The 22682-nt window shown below is 37.6% G+C and overlaps 1 protein-coding gene across 1 annotated transcript in view; it reads left to right on the top strand.

Annotated features, from left to right (window-relative positions):
* LOC126350317 (uncharacterized) overlaps positions 1-21903 on the top strand; it is a 235314-nt gene extending 213411 nt beyond the window's left edge. Inside the window, exon 3 of the mRNA XM_050002508.1 lies at positions 19117-21903. Within this exon, the coding sequence (XP_049858465.1) occupies positions 19117-19287 (171 nt within the window). The 3' untranslated portion in view covers positions 19288-21903. The remainder of the gene's footprint in view (positions 1-19116) is intronic.
* The last annotated feature ends 779 nt before the right edge of the window (positions 21904-22682 follow it).

The following is a 22682-nucleotide window of genomic DNA, read 5'->3' as shown; positions in this document are numbered from 1 at the left end:
GAATTTGGCAATACCTTTGATTGTTTATTTTAGTGCCTCTTTCCAGGAAATCCACAAAAATCACACCTTTTCTGTCCCAAAAGAGGTAACCACGTGGTTGAAGGCGCAGGCGGCCTAATTTTACGACGAAGGAATTTCCAAGCTCGTCCATCGCTACGATAAGTACCTTAATTTAAATGGCAACTATGTAGAAAAGTAGTATTTAAGTGTGGCTTTCATCTGTATATAATTAAAAAAAATTCCAGTACTTTATTTATTTTTAATTCCAAAACGTAGCCCTCGTATTTGATGTTCATTGTTTGATTTCTTCGAATTACAGAGTTTTTTCAAGATCAAGGCAGCAATTTCGATTTATTGAGATTTTTAGATTTATCGAGGTTCGAGTTAGTGAGAGGCGTCTGTAACTGAGATCAGACGTCTGCGTTATCTGGTGCGAGCGCAGGGGCTTCCTACAGCGGCGCGGGGGTGCGTCGGCCGCGGTCCCCGCCGGCTGCAGCGCGGCGCCCGCCGTGTTTTGCCGCCGATCGGCGCAGACCGGAGCAGAGGTTAGGGCGTCCGATAAGGCGGGGCGGGCAGCCACGCAGCCCGAATTATTGGCCCACTTAGTCGCGGCCACACGTGCAGATGGCTCGCCAGATAGCACCCCTTGTTACGAATTTGCCGGACCGCCCGCACTTGGCAGAAGTCGTCTCTCCTGTTTTTTTCCTGCGGCTCCGTACGCGCCTTTGTTGGCGGTCGCTGTCGTCGTGGCGGTGGATAATGGAATAGATAAGGCGTCCCGCTATTAGTTTTATCGGGGCGCCCGGCGCCAGCCAACGGGCTAATCGCCGCAACGCGCGACTCCCGAGCGGGCCGTTCTGCCGGCCGGCGAATCCCTGAGAGCAAGCGCGGGAGGCGTCTTCACGCGCTTCTCGGCACCGCGGACTCGTCGCGCTCGTATGGAAGAGCCAGCGCTCTGCGTATCTCTAGCACTTGCCCGTCGGCGAGCGCCTCACAGCATTCCGCTGCCATTGTTCCTCCGTGGTCGCCGTTCTCCTCTACCATCCCTCTCTCCACCTCCGCTCTTCTCCCCCAAATGCTAGCTGACAGTGTAACTTAACCTCTTGCCTGATTCTCTCTATCTGACTGAATCATCCAAAAATTGTGTACAGAAATTAATCGAAAATGGCTACCAAACAAGCTAGTTTCTAACTTAAGGGGGGGGGGGGGGGGGGAGAACGGGCCGACGTGGAGCAGGAGAGCACCACAGGACATTTTATTTTCTACTGTCTATACTTTTACAAATAAATTCATAAAACTTTGTGAGCATGACCAGGAAGGATTCAAGATTCACACTCATAGCAGTGGAAGTGCCAAAACATAACAAAATAATTGTTTTTTAGGTATGAAATTTCATCATTTTTTTCACTTACTGTTGGCTGCATTTGTTGCTATAAGTACATTTTTCTTCACAACTAAGAAAGATTATTTGATGAATTTTGCACAGCATACAAACCATACGTACAGGTGTATGAAACTCTAGAATTTTCCAAATATATAAAAAACTTTGGTAAAAATTGAGATAATTAACTACAAAATTTGATTTTTTTCTAAGGATAAAGCTTAAAACGTAACAACCCATTCATTTTTTGATAAATTGAATAGATTCTAGAGTTTCAGACACCTGCAAGTATGATTTGTATGCTGTGAAAAACTCCTCGAACTGTCTCTCTTACTTAGGAATAAAAGTGTACCTATACCAACAAATGCAGCCAATAGTAAGTGAAAAAATGATGAAATTTCATATGTAAAAAAATTATTTTGTTATGTTTTTGAACTTCCGTTGCTACGAGTGTGAATCCTGAATCCTTCCTGGTCATGCTGACAAAGTTTTATGAATTTATTTGTAGAAGTATAGACAGTGGAAATTAAAATGTGCTGTGGTACCTCTCCTGCTCCAAGACGGCCAGTTTGACGTCCTACCCCTCTTAAACTCATTTACTATACAAAACACTGACTATATCGAATTACACAAATACTTAAATATTATTTGCTGAACAGTTTCTACAAATTGAAGCTAAATGTTTCTATAACGATGCAATGCAACACTGAATGTAACCTGACTTGTGAAATAAGAGCGCAATTGAACGTTCAAAGAATTTCCTGCCTCTAAACTGCATTTTCACTTAACTCGTGCCTTGAAAAACGTTTTTTTCAGATTTCTCGAAAGCAGCGCACAGCATACAGCAGCAAAGCGACATTGAAAACGACGACTAAAAATTCCGTACCACAAAGTGCAACGTGCATACGTACATAATGAACTGAAGGAAGGGTGGGAACTATAACTAGTGACAAATGACTGCTAAAAAAGTGAAATGAAACTCTGTATTCAAAAGCACTGCTTCAAAAATCAATTGGACGTTCACAACAGTATTTACATATCTGGACTTTAAGAAACAACTTTAAGCAAAAGGCAACTCATCCTCATATCAGAGCAACCCTTATTACAATCCTACGATCTACGCTTTCTTTCCTACGATCTCAGAACAATGATGTGCACTTGTGTGCTTACTCCAGTCTCTTGAAAAGCTACGATAGCTTCAGTTTCGTTTACTGGATGACAGGTTTCACCACTCTGAAGGTGCCATCATCGGATCTGAAACGTATATTAACATTTATAAAACCGTATGGACATCATCGCACATGAGGCAGACCATCTGATAAAAATCATTGTCACAACCAATAAAAAATAATAAAAAACTGCTCTCATGGTCGTTCTTTCCATAAAATATAAAACTGAAGTCACCAGATAAAGCTACCACTGTTCGCCTAACACCGGTTGGCATCATCACTGGCCTCCTTAGCTTCTCTCTCCATAATTGGGTCAAAAATGTTCACACTCCAATTACATCAATCTCATATCACACTTATAAAGAAAATTTCCTGACCATTCTTCAAAGCACGTCTGCTACTCAACACTCATCAACTTAGAATGCGTGTAACTTTGCTAGCGCTCTCGGGTTTAGGCGATGCAGTAACACAAAACTCTTGTAACATCGACATTTACGTAAGAAACAGAATTTAGAGAGAAAGCTCTCACGTTGTTAAATCTGCGACTGGTTCGAATCAGTTCATCGACAGCCTGGACATCGTCGTCCGTGGTCGTTGTCGATGGCCTTTCTTTCCGATAACCATCACCCCTGTCTGTGGAGCAATATCGAAGGAACCACTCAGGCAAGGAATCGTCTAGGATGACGAAAGGTGTCACACAGGTAGCAGATTATGAGTGATATGGGATGTGCTACGTGTGTGAAAATGAAGGCACGCTGGAGCGTAGATTGACGCACAGCTGCAAACTAACCTGAGAGTTGAGCGCTAAATAAGAAAGAATAATTTACTGCATGCTGGCACACTGGCAAAATATGACTAAGGGTTGTTCTTTTCACTTTTATCTATGGACTTCACCTTTGGGATTGTTACCTCCGTAACGATTTTGCAACACACTTATTATGTCACACGCTGCTTCCCCAACACTAATGTGTGGACTGTATCATGCAATGCACATAGGTTTTACCGTGATAAACTAGCTAGTTACTAAGTTATGAAATAAAGAGTTGATTTCGAAATAAAAGGACAGCCGACAGAGGAAAACGACTTACTTCAAGATTTTCAGCTACGTTCATTAACGAGTGTGTACTGTTCATTGGATGTTTTGTAAGAGGCTCAGTACCAACGGAGAACGCTCCGTTTGGTTCTCACAACAAATAAAATATTATAGAGAAGATATTTAATTAATCAAATAGACACAACTACTGACACTTAGTATTGAATAACATACCATCCACGAATTTCATAGACGATTTTAGATAAATAACGATCAGTGCTTCCAGACGCAAACGAGTAAGTTTCTTGTATCATGGCTGCGAAACTTAACGCAGCGTGGCTCACATATTATGCAAATTTTGTTGGAAATATGAATTATCACGCTTGTTTTGCCATCAGTATCAATAACTACCCTTGAATATCACATGAGGTTTCTTCCAGGTCACTATACAGATCTCTTATGTAAAACTGTACAAGAAAAGTATTTCGCTTGTAATAGGAATGAAAACGAAATTTTCCCTTCACACCGGGTGTCATAAAAAATATCTGTTAAGCAGTCACGAGTAAATGTGAATGACACAGTTTACAAGCCATAGGAATGGAATTAAACTGATGCATGCTCGAACCGTAGCTAAAAAGCGGTTTCGCCTGTGTTTGTTACTGGAGTCTAATCAGTGATAGGTTTCTTGAAGTCGTAAGTTGCAAGCCGTGCACAACGTACAGGAAGCTGTATCTCTCGGTATCGAAATGGTCGTGATCTAACAGATGATGGTGACAATATGTGATACGAAGTTATATTTGCTTCTTGTAGGATGCCACGTCCAAACATTTTGTTACTTTACCGCCTTAAACATTTTCATATGAGCTTGTGAAATGGCAGTTACCTTGTTTAATTTATATTGGCATATTTATAACAGTAATTTAATTAACCACTACATGTGCCATGTAAAAGACCAACTGATAAGAAAACTATGATCACAATAAAGTAATACCTTGAGAAGAGCTACTTAAAATGTTTCACCAAATTATAATTTAACTACTATAAGAAAGTATTACTATGGATAATGTTTACTAGGGTACGCAAAAGAGTATATTCAGTCACTTCCCTAGAAAGGCAGTGCAACGTTTGAAACGCTGTATTCGACTGAAATACCTGCCATCCAGCTTACGGTTTCTGCTGTCATTCAGCACAATTCTCTTGGTACAAGGAGCCAGCACAAAGGTATGACGGACGCTGATGGAATCATCTACTCACCATCAGCCTCTCTAAAACATAGATCTGTTAGTTTTCAAAACTTCCGAGTGTTTCGCAAAATTTTCTTCATATATAAAAGATCCACATGTGGACTCTGAACAGAGGACAAAAACAAAGATGATAAACTGAATGACTTTTTGAAATCAATACTGAATAGGAACACTCGTCAATGAAATATTTATTCGTTCTTTAAGTAACAATTCTGATTGGTGTAACGTTCATATTTTACCCTCTACATAGTTAATATATAGGTTAACACCCAGTTGATATATATGGAAAAAGATATCGGGTTTCGAAGAATCGCTTGTGATAAGAAAAATAAAGGAAGTCGAAGAAGACCTCAATGAGAATGATTAGACAGGGACATAAGACACAGACCCGCCATAAACGACTTCAACGGCTTAACTACAACTTATATATATTTAAACATGTAACAGTCTTATACAACATCGGGTATAAGTATTATCTATGAAAATCCATTAGCATCTTAACACAATAACTGTTAGCCGAAATATTTAACCACCACGTATTCGCTCCTCCTACGGTCATTCTTTTGCACACCGCACCAAATTCACCAAAGTGAATGAAAAACAAATATATATTAATTTCTCGATAAAGGATATTTCATATTAAATCGATCAGTTTCGCTTAACCACGAACAGTGTGCTGCAAGGTCAGAAACGCAACGAGAATCGCTATTGAAGGAAAACAGCGAAGAAAATTTCTGGTGATGGGAAAATAGGTGTAATGAATATCAGTAAAAACACATTTTCTATAAGTGGCGTCTGCTGTTTCCCAGCTGGAAATTGTTGTGCGAGTTTATTACCTTACGAAGTATTGAGAAAAACATAATTTCTCAAAAGCACGCCTAACTGCAATGAAGCTGAGTCAGCCTTAGGGACGTATTACTGGCATACATTGACCGCTCTACTATAAGATAGGATTTCTGCGTATTTTCGCTATAGGGCAAAACTTGACATACATCCATTGCTGCCTAGCCTATAGCCTTCTACACTAGTCGAGTTCATCGCACACAAACGGTACCACGAAACTTTTTTGTGTGGATAAATAGCCCAGTGTGTGGAAGGAAAATAAATGGGAACGATTATTTTAAGAATTGTTCTCCAGCCTCGAAGTTTACAACAACATTCATAGAAGAGTTACAAGCTATACTGAAAAGAGGGCTAAATGCTATACTCAATTCACTGTACTGATTTTCAAAATTTAGGGTTTATACCCGTGTAATTTTTTGATGAAGATGTGCATCAATGACGTTCTTAAATTGTGTGAATCTGGGCATTTATTGTGCGTTTTCTATGATGAAGAGGGTTCAAACAGCCGTAACTCTACAAATACTTAAAATGAATACGTGTTTGTGCGAAAAACTCTTCTTGGTTTTCTATGGTTCCTAAACCGCTGAAGATTAACGAGACTTACAATCGTAATCTATTTCCCTCCATTTCTTTGCCTTATATAACTACACAACGAGTGAGCATTGCATGTCCATAACACAGTGTGCACTCTGTAAGAAATTTTGTTATTTTCTGTCGTAGTTATACAGGAATGAAATACGAGCAACAGTCAATGAGTATGTACCAGTGACTAAACGTGGTTAAGATGCAGCGCAGGGAGTGGTGCGAGCACGAAACTTGTGCAATTGGTGCAGGAACGTTTGTGGGCACAGTGCTCATTTGCGAGCTTACTAACCCACTCACACTATTCTGTTTGTCTTACCAAATGAGAAAATGGTAGTGTGTGACTGCTGCAGTAGTTGATGTTTAACGAAAAAGATTCTTCTATAATCGGTGGAAAGCTACAACAATACACATTCTAGCAGAATTTTTTTTATTTTATGGAAAAAAATAATTTCGTTAATTTATCATTAACATGGAGTATTTCCCTGTAGCTACATGAGAAACTAAACAGGTTACAAAACAATTGTTTTAGAAATACTTACAAGTCACGAAGTTGTCTCTCTGTTTCTATTGTTCATACCGTCGTATGGTGTCGTTAGCTTTCATAATTGTAAAATTCACTTTTTTAAAAAAATTTTGGCCAAATTCTCTTCCTGGCCATACAGTTGAAGTTAATGTAATGGAGGGACGTCCTCCGCGCTATCTGAATGTGAATCGCGAAAATTGTTCCATGAGTTAATGTGTTTTAGCTGTCTATGTATCGTATCAGAGATTGGTGTTATTAACTAACCTATGTTGTGAACATTAACAGAGTGTGACAATAACAGAGTTGCGAACAATACGTTTCTCTAAATCTGATGTTCATCTAAACTGTCTATTCAAAATGCGGAAGGGAAATGGTAGTTCTCTCGAGAAAAATGACTGGCAAAATTTTAAAATTTATGTTCCGGATAGGCAGTGAGACATTTCTCTGGCTTCTAATTTCTTTATCACAAATGCATAAGGAAAAAGTACAGGGTACTCTCCATCATACATTCTGTGTTTGAAGATTATGTTTGTGTAAATGTCCACTGAAACAGTTAAGTGAAGGTTATTCCAGGATTTATCGATGTGTGATAATTTTAGTCCTCAAAATTATCTGTAGGCTGGATCATATTCAAATTTACAGTTCAGTGATATCAAACAAAAATATTTATCTGATTCTAGCACAGCTTCACAATACACGAGATTCCGCCTGGCCCATTCCAAATTAGCCCGTAGAAACTATTGAAAATTTGGTTTTCACGTTGGCTGCTGTACCAGAATGGTGATAATCATTTCACACCAAGATTCGATCTATGTATGGATTACTCCTCAGTCTTTCAAGCTAGCGCGTGGAGCGCTGAGCTATATGGGCAAGTTATCAGAAAATTATACCAATTCCAGGTATCTGGAAAATCTAAATGAAAATACTGTACTGGGAGAAAATGTTTACGTAACAGTAAAACATGTATAATCATGTATTGTGATATTAAATATCGATTGTTTATTGTTCTGTTAAAGCAGAAAGCAATTCCTTCAGGTAATGTGGGTAATATACATTACAGAAATCATGCTTTAATTCGACGCTGTAGCTTCTTGGATATTTTGAGAATCACAGAAGAAATTCATTTCAAACAAAGAATAAAACTGAATGAATGAAAAAAGGCATACATCAAGCAGTGATGATTTACAAATCATTTACACACGTTAACTAAGAGAATTATACGTGAACAGCAGGGTGTGATGTGTTGACATAATATTAGGACAGCCAAACGCAAAACTTAAGAAAGTGCAGTTTAAGTTACCACTGGTTTTATACAGATTCTATTTGCTGCAACTTTGCATAGGTACTGGACGAGTTTACGTTAAATGCCTGTAGCTTACAACCGTCACGTTCGTTACTCGTAAGGTATAAACGCAAATAATCTGAAGTCACTAAGCTACTGTTCCGGTAATAGCCCTGCTATGATATCCGACGAATATTTCATACCTGACTTCATACTAGTTCTAACACAAGCCTTGCTGAACTTTTTGTATATTGACTTGTCCATAGTAACCACTGAAACAAGCTATTATTTCGCTGGAACTGCTTCGCAGACGAACCACTTTCATCGGTTTTCGATAATCTTGGAACACCCAAACAATTAACGTTATAATTTTTCTAGCGTAAAGCGTGCACGTCCATTATAACAACAGAGATAAGCGATTATTTTCCTTAAAATGTTTCGCGAATTAATCACTTTTGTTGATTTCGGATAATCTTAGAAATAGCAAACAGTTGATTGATACTCTCTGGGTTCTACAAATATGTCCAAGTTTCGTCTATTGTTCCGATGTTATACACAATTTTTTATATTTACTCGGCCTGACGTTTGGGAATTTTGTCGTGTCAACCGACCCTGCGTCCTTTCTTCAAACTATGCAAAAGCCGCCGGTAACAGACATTTTTCACAACTAAATGTTAATGCAAATAAGAATGTTTTCCAGTCTTCTTTAGGCCTAAGAAACCGTCTCTCTTACGGCTAGTCACTTGTCGATCGAACAGAAGCCGATCCTGGAACAGTTTCACGAAGCATGATTCCAACGAAATTCTAGAAACCAATTGTAAACAGACTTCTCTGTGGGAGTTGAGCGAAGTGATCTGAAACATGATTGTCGAATTAGGACTTAAGAACAAATCGTAAGGTGTCACTCAGACGAAAGTATTCACAATAATTGCCATTATTTTTCATAACACCATTTCTTAAATTGCTGACTGTAAAGAAACTATTAGGTCAATAACAAGAATATATAAGAAATTTTAGAACAATGGTAATGTCACATTTCAGACGCTCCATGCAGTGACCGCTTGGAAAAACTGAGGTGGTCTTTGTACGATTTTGGTTTATATGTAAGAGAAAACTGTTTATATCACGAAAATTAAATAATCATTGTGTGGAAGACTGTGTTTCGGGTTTCTTCCACCCTTATAATTTTAATGTTAATGTTTTGGGATACCTCGTATATTCTAAGGATATACATGTTATATAAATGTTGCTGTTTCATGTACGTAGGAAGTAAAGGTATAAAACGTGAATCAGAATTCCATCAACAGAGTTTCGGAGGTTGTTCGGGGATACGTATTTTCAAAGTATTTAGGAATAAAGGACCCTTGGTCTTCGGGTATTTACATTTAGTTTGCTTTCTTACCCTTTGTATCAGTACTGCGCGAAAAGTATCTGTACAACAGTGCCAGTGTCGGCTTTACGCACTGTGTGTCTTATTTAGAGAAAACTTGCTCCATTCACTCGGGGTATTTGCTGTTGACAGCAGTAAGGCCTACTTTACTCTTGCTCCTCAAGTCTGCATTCAGCATTACTGGATCAGTATCGGGTTTGTTTCACAGCCAGCGTTCATTGTACGTCAACAGTGACGCACAGCAATATGGACCAGCATACTATTTAAGAATCGACTGACAAGCATTCCGTCTGTGGGTTCACTGAATGCAACGGGAAGGCGGCAGGACGATACTTTGCCCAGCTATTGCCGCAACGACGGCAACTGCGTCACACTAACTTTGCATCTGAGCATAGGAGATTTACTACTTTTCGTTGATTGCGTATTACCGTCTATTTCTCCGTTGTGAAAATATTTTTACAGAAACAAAAAGAATTCCAGTAACAAAAAGCCATAAATATCATAACTGCATCATTTCCTGTAATGAACCACCGGAGGCCACCGGTATCTTTTTCTAAAGTATCAAAGTAAAACCCCTAAGAACCTCAGAAATGTTGTTGGTGGTATTCTAGTTCACGCTCTTTAGTCTCCACTTTGTCTAAGAAAGAGAAAAGTAATTTAAAATTTATTTGAATAACCCTTTAGTTATCATATATCGTAAAAAATATTACATATCCGTGAACAGTCACAAAAGCTGTGTTATTTTCATGAAATGCACAGGAAGCATTACAGCCGCTGATATAGTCCGTTTCTCACCTTTTGAATATTGTGTGAAAAACAGCAGGAGGCCCTGAATGTTGCTACCATCATTCAGTGCAAATTCTTTGCAAAAAACATGTGATCTAATGCTGTTCCGCAATTCTATCTCACCATCCATATTATCGTTAGTTCCTGAAAAATAATAGTCCTTGGTAACTGTTGATTCATTAACTGCTGTCTTACTCATCAATCCCTGCCGTTTAGATTTCTCTCTTCTCAAACTGACGAAGATACGCGAAGTGAGTTGATCTATGGGTCCCGAATGATAGCTTCTTTGTTTTAACTTAACACGTTGTGAAATGCCGAGACAGAAATATTTACATCTGATTCGTTATTGGTATCCAGTACGAATGCCGCCATTCTTTCCTTCCGAGAGCATGGCATCAATGCAGAAATAAGGGGAATCGTTATCGCAGATACAACACATTTTTAATTGATGTACTTTTATGGCAGAGGATAAATTTTAAAGTAGATAACAGTCAGTATTCTGAAATCTAATTAGATTCGGAACACATATCGTTTAAGATGAAGTATGGTTCAGTTCATTTATTGCTTGAGAAAGAGGAATTTATTATGTTTTCAGCTGAGTGAATGTGTGTTCATTCTTGCATATATGTGCTGCAGTAAGACCGCTTGAAACTGAAATCGATTAACAGAAACAAATAAGGTAAATAAAAAATGGCTAATGTCAGAGAACAAGTTTTGATGCGCTAAAAATTATTATTAAAAGCAGTACAAAAACGAGCGACTAAAACTACATTGTTATTAAAAGATACACATATAATGACCACATTCTTTAATTGTTTTTTAAATTATAGTTAATTCAAACAGCATATAAAACATTTTGAACCTTTAGATGCAGAACACAGAAAGGTGCCATTGCTTTCTATAAATTTCTCACAGATTCGAGAATCAATGGATTGTGAAAACTGTTTAAAAACTCTCAATAACTGTTTGTTACTCGTTCAGATTTTGGAAATGCCTAATGTATGGCTTAGTGTTTTCTTTGAGAAGTTCTCTTTGCGAAGTTTTCAGGACATGTATGACATAATTAACTATCAGAGTTTAGGCATTATGAACTGGTTTTTGTTCATTGTACATGAATACATGTTGCACTCAGAGTGATAGTACATAATGATTGTGGTAGAAGAAGAATCGAAATTTTCTGTTAATTGTTTATACAGTGACTTGAAAAATTAGCAAATAATATTGCACATTTCCACTATTTAAACCGCAGGTGTGGTTTGCAGATTATTTCAACGATCTTCGTTAATGCTATTATCGAGAAATATGTGTAACTACTAAAACAAATTTTATTCAGAGGATAGATGAGGTTAGGAACTTCAACTTTCCTAAAGATATACATAGTTAATTACTGTTGTATTTTCATCATTTAATACCAGAAACAATATTTTCTTTCCTGACGCAGTTTTACAAATTCCACTAAGAAAACGTTATTATAGAACATATAAGATGAAGGACACTTGCAAATAATATGTTGACACAAGTTTTCTGAGCAAAGGCCTGAAGCTACCATTCTTGTTGAAAAACTTTATATTGGGAAAATATAGTTGCAGATCTTCAAATGGCGTGTAATAGTAGAAAATATGAGAGGTAACTTTTATATTGTTGAATGAAGGCTTGGAACTGGCAACTACTGTAATATTGTGCTTTAAGTACTAAGCAGAAAGTAATGGTACATTATGACTATTGCATCTCAAGCTGTATATATAATTTCAGGATTAAAATGAACCAACAATATTATGATATATTTAGAAACTTGCATCAGTGACGAAATTCGTTACTTCTGTGATATTGGAAAGTAATAATGGACTGGTACCACACTCACAGGGAAGGATACATGATGTAAGGTCATACCCCGTGTATTATATATAGAAATTCAATTCATGAGGCAGATAATATTCCTGAAAAAAGCGTTTCAAGTAAAAACGTTTTTGGGAAGAAAGGCACACTGAGCAACAAAGAAAGTAGATGGTGTTTCATCTAACACTTCAGGATAAAAGGTACTGCAGTGAGCCAAATATTAATTTTGTGCATCATCAGCTTTGGGAATCAGTAATGTAGTTGAAAATCGGCTTATAATCCCAAACGTAGGTTGTACAGTAATGTTAACAATAAAATTGTGAAACAAGATAGAAAACCATGTTTGTGTAGTTAAATATTAATTTGTAATTTTTTTTCACACAAAGGAAAGGAATGTAGATTAAACTTTTAATATCTTAGTACTCTGAGGAGTTGATATGAACATTTTTTCTTTGAAAATCAGTTGAAGAGTCTTGATTGTTTTAGCTTAAATATTCATACATATTTTCTGTATTTTTGTTACACTTCATTTCCACAGTCAGAGCTATGCATGTAATATAGGTTATATGCCGATATCTGCAACTGTAATAAATGTCTCACTTAGCCATACACATTATACTTCGTTTCCAAACATCTTTAGTAGGCAGATGTCGTCATACATCCAGTGTCAGTGAAAGTATAGTGTAATAAAATGGAATGCCTATTTGTAGTAGCACATTAGGAGTGAAGCCGGGAATAAAGTAGTCCAATCAGTGAAGATGTTTTGAAATAAAGTGGAAGACATGTGGTCTAAATAAGACTATTAGTACAGTCACAAAAGACAGTATATAATCAGTGTGACTTCTGTCGCTGTTTAATGTTTACTTTCTCTTGATATGCCAGTATGTTTCCACTATCATGTAAAATTCTCACCAGACAAACAGTAATTAAAATCTGGAACAAAGCTGTAGCTTCCAGATGTGGATGTAGGACAAGAATGGCTTTTCTCAAGGGACTGACAAACAAGGATTTTCAGTGTACTCATAATGAATATGATACCATTTTCTTATTCATTGTGCAACTACACTGTATTTTATCACTTGATCAACAATAATTTCAAATGACATAGGTCACTTCAGTACACAAACAAAAATGGTAAGGGACTGTAGAAACATAGTTGCAAGTTGAAATTGGAGATACTGTTGTTAACTTAAAACAATACAGAATGAAATTTAAAAAGAATAATAAGAACAAAGTGTTTAAAAATGGTGCATCGTTATTTAATAAAACATTAGTGTTTGTGTCTTCTTAAAATGAACTCACATTTAGGTCAAAAAGTAATTGGAAAACAGCATGTATATAGTAATTCAGAAGAAGAGTGTTAGAACTGTCAAATAAATGATGACCAACATTTCATTCTGTTGTTTACATTACTCTCCATTTCTTCAGTGAAGTAACCATATCTCAAACTTGTATCCAAAACTTCCATATTATGATTCAGTTTCTTAATCAAATACAATTGAATATCGTAGGGAATTTCTAATACTTTCAAGAAACTTTTTGTGGTTAAGCCTTTTTGATGTATGCACTGATACTAAACAAAAACGTTTAAATTCTGAAGGACAGCTGTTTAGATAAAAATTACATCTGTATGACATAGCGATCATTTATGTACAACTGAACTCCTGAAAAATTAAAATATATCACAGGAATAAAACTTATTTTTGATGCAACAGTTATCAGTCACACTTATCATTAGGCCGAATTGTCTCACTCATTTATAAAATCAGAAAGCTATCTTTTGCTGATAATTTTCATAGTAATGTTAATTATAAAAGCAGATTATCCACATATAACATTATAAATATTGCTCAAGTTAGGCATGTTCCTTCAGGGGGATCCAGTGGCAATCATACAAATGACTTTTTAAAATTTATATTTCAGTTCCAGATGTTGTTCTGTTGAAAATTAATTAGCGATTTTCAAGCCCCTGATTAGGCGAATATAGTTCATTGGCCAAATAGTGTATATTATTTTAAATTTTGAAGACAGTTTATTTCAAATCTTTAAATCAGCAAAGAATTAAATAAAAATGCAGTTGAGTTCATTTTAAAGCCCCGCATTTGTCTGAAAACAAATAAATCAACAAATGTGACTATTTTAACAGTTTTCAACTACTTTTATAATGTAAAATAAAGTGAACATAATCTCATTCCTTAAACAAGAGTTCAAAAGGTTACTGACAACACTTAACTATTAGCTCTCTGGTCTGTTAAAATTTGTTTAATATTAACTAAAATAAAATGAAATGGTTAACAGTTCAGTCTACTGGCAGTAGAACTGATGACCATAGATGTTAAGTCCCATAGTGCTCAGAGCCATTTTTCTACTGCCAGAAGCTGAATACACAATTGATTCATAACCATAATTAAATTGTTTCTAAATATAATATCAACTTCATTAAGCCATGAAATGCTCACCAGTACTCTAGAGATATGGTAACAGATGAACTATGCACCAATTTTGGGGCTTAGAACTACCATATGTAACTGTAAAACACATCGCTAAACTGAACCCAAGATTGACCAAGCCATGTGGCACAGAGGCGAGACACTGATTTCATAGTGGGGATGATAGGGGTTCCAATCTTCACTTTGCCATTTAGGCTTACCTTTTCTGTGATTTTCCTAAATAGCTTAAGACAAATCCTTGGATGGTTCATTTGAAAACGATATGGCTGATTTCATTTCCCATCCTTACTCAATCTGAGCTCGTGCTCTGTCCCCAATGAATTCTTTTTTGAAGTTGAATTAAATTGTAAACTTCCTTCCTTTTCAAACCCAAGACCGAAACCTAAAAATTGGCTTAAGCCTACATATAATTTCTCTCATGATGAATTTGTTTCCTTTGCCATTTTCATCATTTAGTTTAGAGGTACATAGTTATTTACAAAGTGTGAGCTTTTTATCTAACGTCTTTACAGTTTAATTTTTTTTCAATTATCTTTCTTAAAACCTTTTGAATCAGAGAGATTTTCTAGAATACAAATAAGGCATCCCAGTAATGGTAAGGTATTATTTGGCTAATAAAGGATTAGTAATTTATCTGGAGCTCATTCTCAGTTTTTAATGTTCAGTCTGGGTACAAAATGTTGTTCTGGTTCATAGATTATATACTAACATTGTCTTGTCTGCCTTCATCAGTAGTGTACTAATCATAACTTAAACTATCCTTTCAAAACTACATACATTTCAAACAAATCATTAAGTTAAAATATCCAGTTCACAAGTTAACTGTTTAATTGCTGTGCTTACTCAATACATTTTTGTCACTCTATAATCGTTTCTTATTTTTTTACAGAAAATAACCGACAGTAAACGGAACAGATTGGTCAAAAAGGATTTCTATGATCTGTACCTTTATAATGACATTATCATTTACTTTCCGTTTCTGTTCTTGTCACCAAAGTATGTGGCGTTATTGAATGTCGGTTTCGAACCATACTTTGTCCAATCCAACCAGTCCTACATATAGAATCAAGTTTCAATTTGATTTGTGTGCATGTGCATGTAAAGCAGTGCAATGCATGCTGATCTGCAGCATTAGAGCGGTTTGGACGAATCTTCAACAAATGGTTCACCAATAGTTCTGTGTTCAGCACGAAACGAGTTTCACTCGTGTTGTAGGCAAGGTTACGTGCGAAAAGGTAAGAAAAGAAAGGAAAAAAGATTGCAGAAAATTACGCTTATTGGGAAAAGAACAGCAAAAGAGATTCGAGTAACCTTCCCTTTCACCTACCAGAGTAATCAAATATTGCAAAGTGTGACAGAAAGAGTTTCATTCAATGTCATTTAATTTCTTATGTTTCAGAAGTTATTATTTCATAGCTACCATCAGCTACTATTACAAGCTATTTTCCTTTGTTGACATTAATTTCAAGTAATTTTCTGTTGTTGTAGAGCCTTGTTATAATAAGCATTTTAACTTCGCTTTTCGTTACTGTATTAATGCTATACGTGTGTTATGAAAATGTATATCACCACTTGGAAAAAAAAAGAAAAAAAACATAGTACGTCCATAAACATTTTTGGGAGTAAAATCAAGTTTTACATAATGAAAAGTCGGGTGTATGTTATTTCCCTGATTACATTAAAAATTTCTTAAATAGATATCACTATTATCATAATTCTCTATGATACTATCTTTGCAAGAATATTAATATTATAGAATAAATTACCAGCATAACATATCTAAACTATAGCGAACATGAAATTCTTCACATGAGCCCACAAAAGGTATTCTGAGGCTGTGAAATACGGTCATATCGATGGCGACAGGGGTGATAACCCAATTATCTGCAATCGCCACGTAATGCAGTTGGGTTGTCCGCATCATGTGTTGTTAAGGAATTGGAATTCCGCCGCTCAGGATCGTTGTGTTTTCTTCGAGACAGATGTCACCCGGTAAAAGCAGATCATAATACGTCTTTAGTTCTCTCCAAAGCAGTGCGCCTCGAGATTGATTATGTAAAAAAGAACAGTTATTGTTCTGTCAGGAGATGTAACTGTCACTGAACTTGGATCAGACAATCAAGTGCTCTGTCCCACTGTAGGTGCCGTCTTCAATAGTAGTGACTAAATGGTATAGGGTGCACTTATCTAATGATACGCCTACTACATCCATGACGAAATCTGCAACACATATATACCAACAAAGGAAGACGCTGAGAATTGAAGCAAGCACTTGCAGTTACTTTAACACTTTTTCCAGTCCAGGTCGTTTCTTTGATAAGGACGTAGCTTATTTTCTTTTCCTTCTTATCTAAACCAAGCATATGCTTCTTGTCTTACGACCTCTTTGTTTACTTGGTGTGAAACGTAATCTTCCCTCATTTCCCAAATGTTGTAAGTCTGTGTCCAATCTTTGTTGTTGTTCGTTAATTCATGTTGCAAACTATGTAAGAAAAATTGGAAAAAAATTAGTTTCTTCAAACAGATTATTTGGTAAGTGATAAATTATATACAGTTTACCTCGGAATTTGGTAAAGCTGTGGAGCGTTTGTGAACTGGGGCCACAGAAACGATGACAGCAGGTAGTCATCAACTGTTGTTACAGTATTATGACTTACAGTTCTTTAGCGGATACGATTTGGAATGTATGAGGTACGATAGTGGATCGGGATCGGATGCAAAAATTTAATACTACTTAAGTGGGGTTTGCTTCTCCCTGAAGGTGCGCTCGGTACATTAAAAAATACATCCAGACTGTCCTTTATAATCTGTACTTTCAGCATTGTGAAGCAATTATTGGTGAAGTTATTTATGAAGGAGCAATCCATACTGCGATTATAGTAACGAAGTTATATAATAATTATAATACAGTGTAGATATGAAGATGTTAAGTGTAACAAATATGAAAGGGTTGAAGAATGAAGTCGGGAAAATACTCATTGCTGGCTGCTTACTGAATGCAGTAGACTTGCACTTGCAGGTGAATCTAGGGAGAGAGTAGAGGAAAACTGGCATAAAACTAAAATTCTTATTAGGGACAGTAACAGCCTAGATGTATTTGAAATTTCCAGTAGCTTTGGTGTAATATATACTTTTAGAAAAAAATCGGGTATGTACTTTATGTCGTCTAAGACAATGTGTAGCTATTGGAAGAGAATTATCAATACGCGTGTATCGAAACAGTATGCAGAACACGCATGTAGAAATGATAAGGAATGTAGTTTCAAATGATCTCCCCAGCAGCCTGTCATTGGAAAGGGACGCACTTTGATAATCAGTGTTATGTACCATGAAAGGTCAGTTGCGTTCCTATAGGATGAGTGTGGTTGCTGCACCATATTTACCGAAACAAAATTTTCTACTGTCGCATTGCTAGACTACTTGTTTTCTACTGCGAGTAAATTGTCGCAAAAAAAAATGGTTCAAGTGGCTCTGAACACTATGGAACAACATCTGAGATCATCAGTGCGCTAGAATTTAGAACTACTTAAGCCTAACTAACATAGGGACATCAGACATATCCATGCCCAAGGCAGGATTCGACCCTGCGACTGTGGCAGTCGCGCGGTTCCGGACTGAAGCGCCTAGTACCGCTCGCCCACCGCGGCCGGCCTTCAAAGAAACCTTTCTTAGGAAGCACTACTAACTAAAGGGAACAGAATAGTTAGTAAACATAAAATATACACTCAGAAGCAATTCTATTAACGCGTAGTACCGCCTTCTTTCTATGTATACCCAGTAAAGCGCATCCTGTAATTGACTGTGTGTTCCAGCGTCTACGACACCCCACCCAAATCAGGCTGCTTATTCAAAGAGGCCGTGGAAGCTTTTCTCCCACATACTTCCCCTACGAGGGTTTCTGTCTCCAGTGACCTTTACATTAACTAGACGTTCGGCTTTAACATCTTTTTTCGTGCGTTGTCTGAAGTTCTTTACCTCGGAAAAAAAGGAATAGCTCGAAACTAAGATACAATTGTTTGATTTGTTTCTAGTTCTTAGTTGTGCAATGACGACCTCAAACAAGACCGTCTCCTTCTATGATGTCTTAAGGCACTGTAGTCGATTTTGTGCTGCACATCTTGAGGTTATCGGTGAACACCGTACGTTTCTGGTAGCGTTCGCACTGCATACTGTTGCTGTTCAGCTACATGACTCACAGACTGCTGAGGAAGCTCCTTTCAGTCGTCGTTAATAACGAACGTGAAGTAGCCCCGGTAAAGAATACGCTCTGTACACAGTGGGAGCTATCTTAAGGCACAGGTGTCGGCGTAATAAGATGCTTAAATTGTAACAGAAAAGGGATTTAAAATATTCTGTCCGTCTGGCTCGCGCTGTCCCACGACGGTCAAAGTCCGTAAGTAGGTGTGCTATTGCGGTCCAAATAACAGCATTGACATCTTCTAGCGTAGCGCGACTGCTGAGACAGCGTTCTCGGCATTTCTTCACCATTACCTCTCCCACTAAGTTTTTCTCTCTGTGAACCGCTGGGGGCCTGTGGAGTCTACGGTGCGGAGCAAAAGTCTGGCTAACGTCGCTGGGTGCTGGCCTGTTTCAGCTGCGCGGCCTTGCCGGGGCTGGAACGCGCGTCGCAGACGTCGACGCCCTGCCAACGCCTCCCCGCCGGGCAGCAAGGTCGGGACCCGGCGTGAGCGTCCCTCCACAATGGTGCGAGACAGCTTCACGAAACAGATGTCTCAGCTGCTGCAGCATTCCAGCTTCATTTTGACAGCTCCGGGCAGCCGACGATGCTCCTCAAAATGCTGCCGATGTTCTCCATTTTGAAACTGACTGCTGGGTGCCAGGCTTGGAGACCGCCTCCACATGATCTCTCCAGATCTGCACTTCAGCAGCGACATTGTTTGGACGATAGTTTTTCGTCTGAATGCAATTCAACAGCTTCATAACAAATGCCAAAACGACAAATTCTTTTAGCCCGAGGACAACACAGAAATCTGTTTACAGTGAGAGTGCATGATAAACGAGAAGTTATAGGTATTCAACATTTAAAACGGTACAGAAACAGTTTAATCAGAACAGAACCAACTTTTTTGTAAAAATGATTCGTTGGCATATTCACCCACGTCACCGTGCCTTAAAAATGCGTTTTACAGCGCGTCGTAATGGTGATTACGTGCAAAAGAACACTCAATACTTTTTTCTGGAAGTACAAAGAGAAGTTGCCATTTTAAAGACAGATCGCAGTTTACTTGACTGCCTTGTGTAATTTCTGTAAATTGATCCTTATCTTCTAGTAACAGTCTCACAAGAATCTTGGTCATTGCAAAATTTAGTTTGAAACAGCTTTTGAGAAAAATGTTCTGCAAGAATCCTGTAGGTTTCAGCTCATTCCCGAGCAGTAAATTTGATCTCCTCAAAATGATTTTGTTCATCTGAATCTGAATTGTTCTATACCGAGCATTCAGACAAAAAATTGCAAGATTATAAATTATATTTTCCTGCTATTACTGGCCCCTTCAAGTACAGGAAAAGCTCTTCATCCATCTCAAAATACAAATTAAATCTCAGGTTTTAGGAAGTCGACTTTCGTCGAAGGGAAAGGACACTTCGTTGTGCCCAAATTTTGCTTTCAAAATATTATAATACCTCCACTTCATACATTGAAATTTATGGTGACTCGGTTTAATTCGAGGTAATATGTTTGAATTCTTCCAAAAATCTGTGCGTAATAATACACACATAACATAACGGTTTTCTGGGTATCGAGCCACATTTTGTAAAACAAAGGTCACTGGATAAAAATCAGCTTTTCTGCCACAGCTATAGTGATCGAAATGTCGGTTTTATTCAGTGCTGGTCTCTTAAGCTCCATCGCAAAAAAAAACTCAAGTTAACTGACTTTGGCCGTTATAGGAATTAATACAAAATATAATTTACTAAAGTATTAATTGAAGTGTTTGCTAAATTATCACTCATTACGACTGTTACAACAGTTGTTTTACGTACAGTACTTAATTGTCGAAAAATAACGATTAAAATAATTCCTCCAATTTCAGCATTAATATGTGGTTTAAAATGTAAGAAACGACAGGCAGGAATAGTTAATCATAACTCACACATTGGGAAGAGACTTAATTAAGACGTCTGGACTACAGTCACATCAATCATGGCCCAGTAACAGAATGTTTTACTTCTTTGTTCTGCAAGTTCCATACAATAGTGTATAGTGGATTATAAAAGTAGGGCGAACTAGTAGTTATTACAGGGCAACTGTTTCACTCTGGGGTGACGTTAAAGAGTGGATCGGCGAACAACTTTTATAACAGTGTAGGACTGATCGTGCTCAGAATTTTTCATAGCGAAGTATGCAGATTACGAGTCGTGTTTGAAATTGATTTCACTGAAGCTATTATTTATGTTGCAGTAATTTTTGTCCATCCCTTCCATTGATGGACTGCCTTCGTGCAACAGTTTCTGTAAATGAAGTGTTTAAGCGGATATGAAACGTTTAGGTTAGGGGCTACAGTAGATTCCGCTACAGTTACAGTTCATTCAGTTCAGAAAAGTGGATGCATTCTCCAATGAGAGTCTCCGTATCACCTGTAAAATGAGACGTATTCCAATTTTTATTTAATACTGAAAATTTTATCTTTGATTAATGCTTCCTTATAATACTCTACAGAGAATTGAAAATAATTACCCTGGATAGCTGTCTCTTAAGGGTCAATTCTCCTTAGTCATCCTGTAAAATAAGCGATATTTACGAGCTTTATGGTAAAACTAAACAAGCAATCGACGTAAATCTTTTTGCACATTAAATATAGACTCTTGGGCAACAGTTCTTTTCATTTTTTAAGAAACTGAGTCGTCATTCGAGTGAGCAACCTATTTGAGGAGTTAAAGTTGCTCTCTCCAAATTAAAGTGTGTCAATGACGGAAGTCGTTTGCAGTCCGCAAATCTTCTGTGAAATAAAAAAAAAAGCAAAGCATTTTCCTAATCTACAGAACACTGCGCACAGCTTAACAGAGCAGTTTATTTTGTAAATTTGACAAAATAATGAAATGGAGAAACAAAGGTGTAGTTTTGTCGTGTGGCTTGCCGTAATGTTTTTTGCAATAACCAGTAAATAAGTTAAAATATTAAAAATTAGCTTATTACTGCTTGTGATATGGCCGAGGAGTAATTCAGCCACATTTAAGAAAAGTATCTATACTAGTACACACAGTCAATTCCGTCAGTCTTAAATATACTGCATTTGCAGAACTTCCGTCATGAGCAAGCTTCATTTTAGACAGAACAACATAAATTCCTCGGGGAGAGGGGGGGGGGGGAGAGTTAGCAATGACTGAGCTCCATTCAAAGCAAAAAAATAAAAATAAAAAAGTTCTCCTAGAATCAATAAGTCATGTGCAAATATATTTACGTTTATTGCTTCATTAGTTTAATAAAATCGTAAAAATTGCTTACATTGTAGGCCAGCTGATGAGAAGCGACCCTCACTGGAGCAACATCAAAGAATTTAATAGCAATATTTCTCGAATTCTGTGAATTATCATGTTTAGACTCTAATGCATTGAGGAGATTTTTTTTTCCATGTAACTGTCACTTTCCCTCCATTTCTCCGTCTCGCCACTGTAGTAACACTTTTTACTATTGCAAGATTCCTGGTCAACGGTAATTGCCCACTATATAGTTATCACCTGAACAACAAGTGTGCCTTGATGCGACGCATCTGGTAATATGACGAGTGGAAAACGTGTCGAAATGCGGCATCTGGACGCGTTCGTCCAGTCGTCCGACAATCAGTGAACGTTTCGCCGTAAGGCTTGCTGAAGAATCGGCCATAGACTGCACAATAAATTTTATTACAAGGCTACAGTACATCCGAGCTGCGATTAGAATTGCAGGTTGTCGACCCGAGTGTTAATCGCGCTTGGGAGCAGCCGCTGGCGACAGCCCGGCGCACCGCGCCGCCTGTCACGTGAGACGCAGCCGAGGCGCCGGCCAGGCCCCGACCGGCGAGCCGGTTCCGCGGCGCGTCTCCGGGAATTAATTTATAACCTGCCAAAACTCGAACAAGGTATCTGCATTAATGCTAATTTCATTAGGCGCGTCCCGGGCGAGCATGCAAGCAAACAGCCCTGATTAGGTGCGCGTCCTCG

Source organism: Schistocerca gregaria, chromosome 1 (assembly GCF_023897955.1).
Source record: "Schistocerca gregaria isolate iqSchGreg1 chromosome 1, iqSchGreg1.2, whole genome shotgun sequence".
Taxonomy (NCBI): Eukaryota; Metazoa; Arthropoda; class Insecta; order Orthoptera; family Acrididae; genus Schistocerca; species Schistocerca gregaria.
Note: the sequence above shows the minus strand (reverse complement) of the source record. Positions and strands in the feature narration are given on the sequence as shown.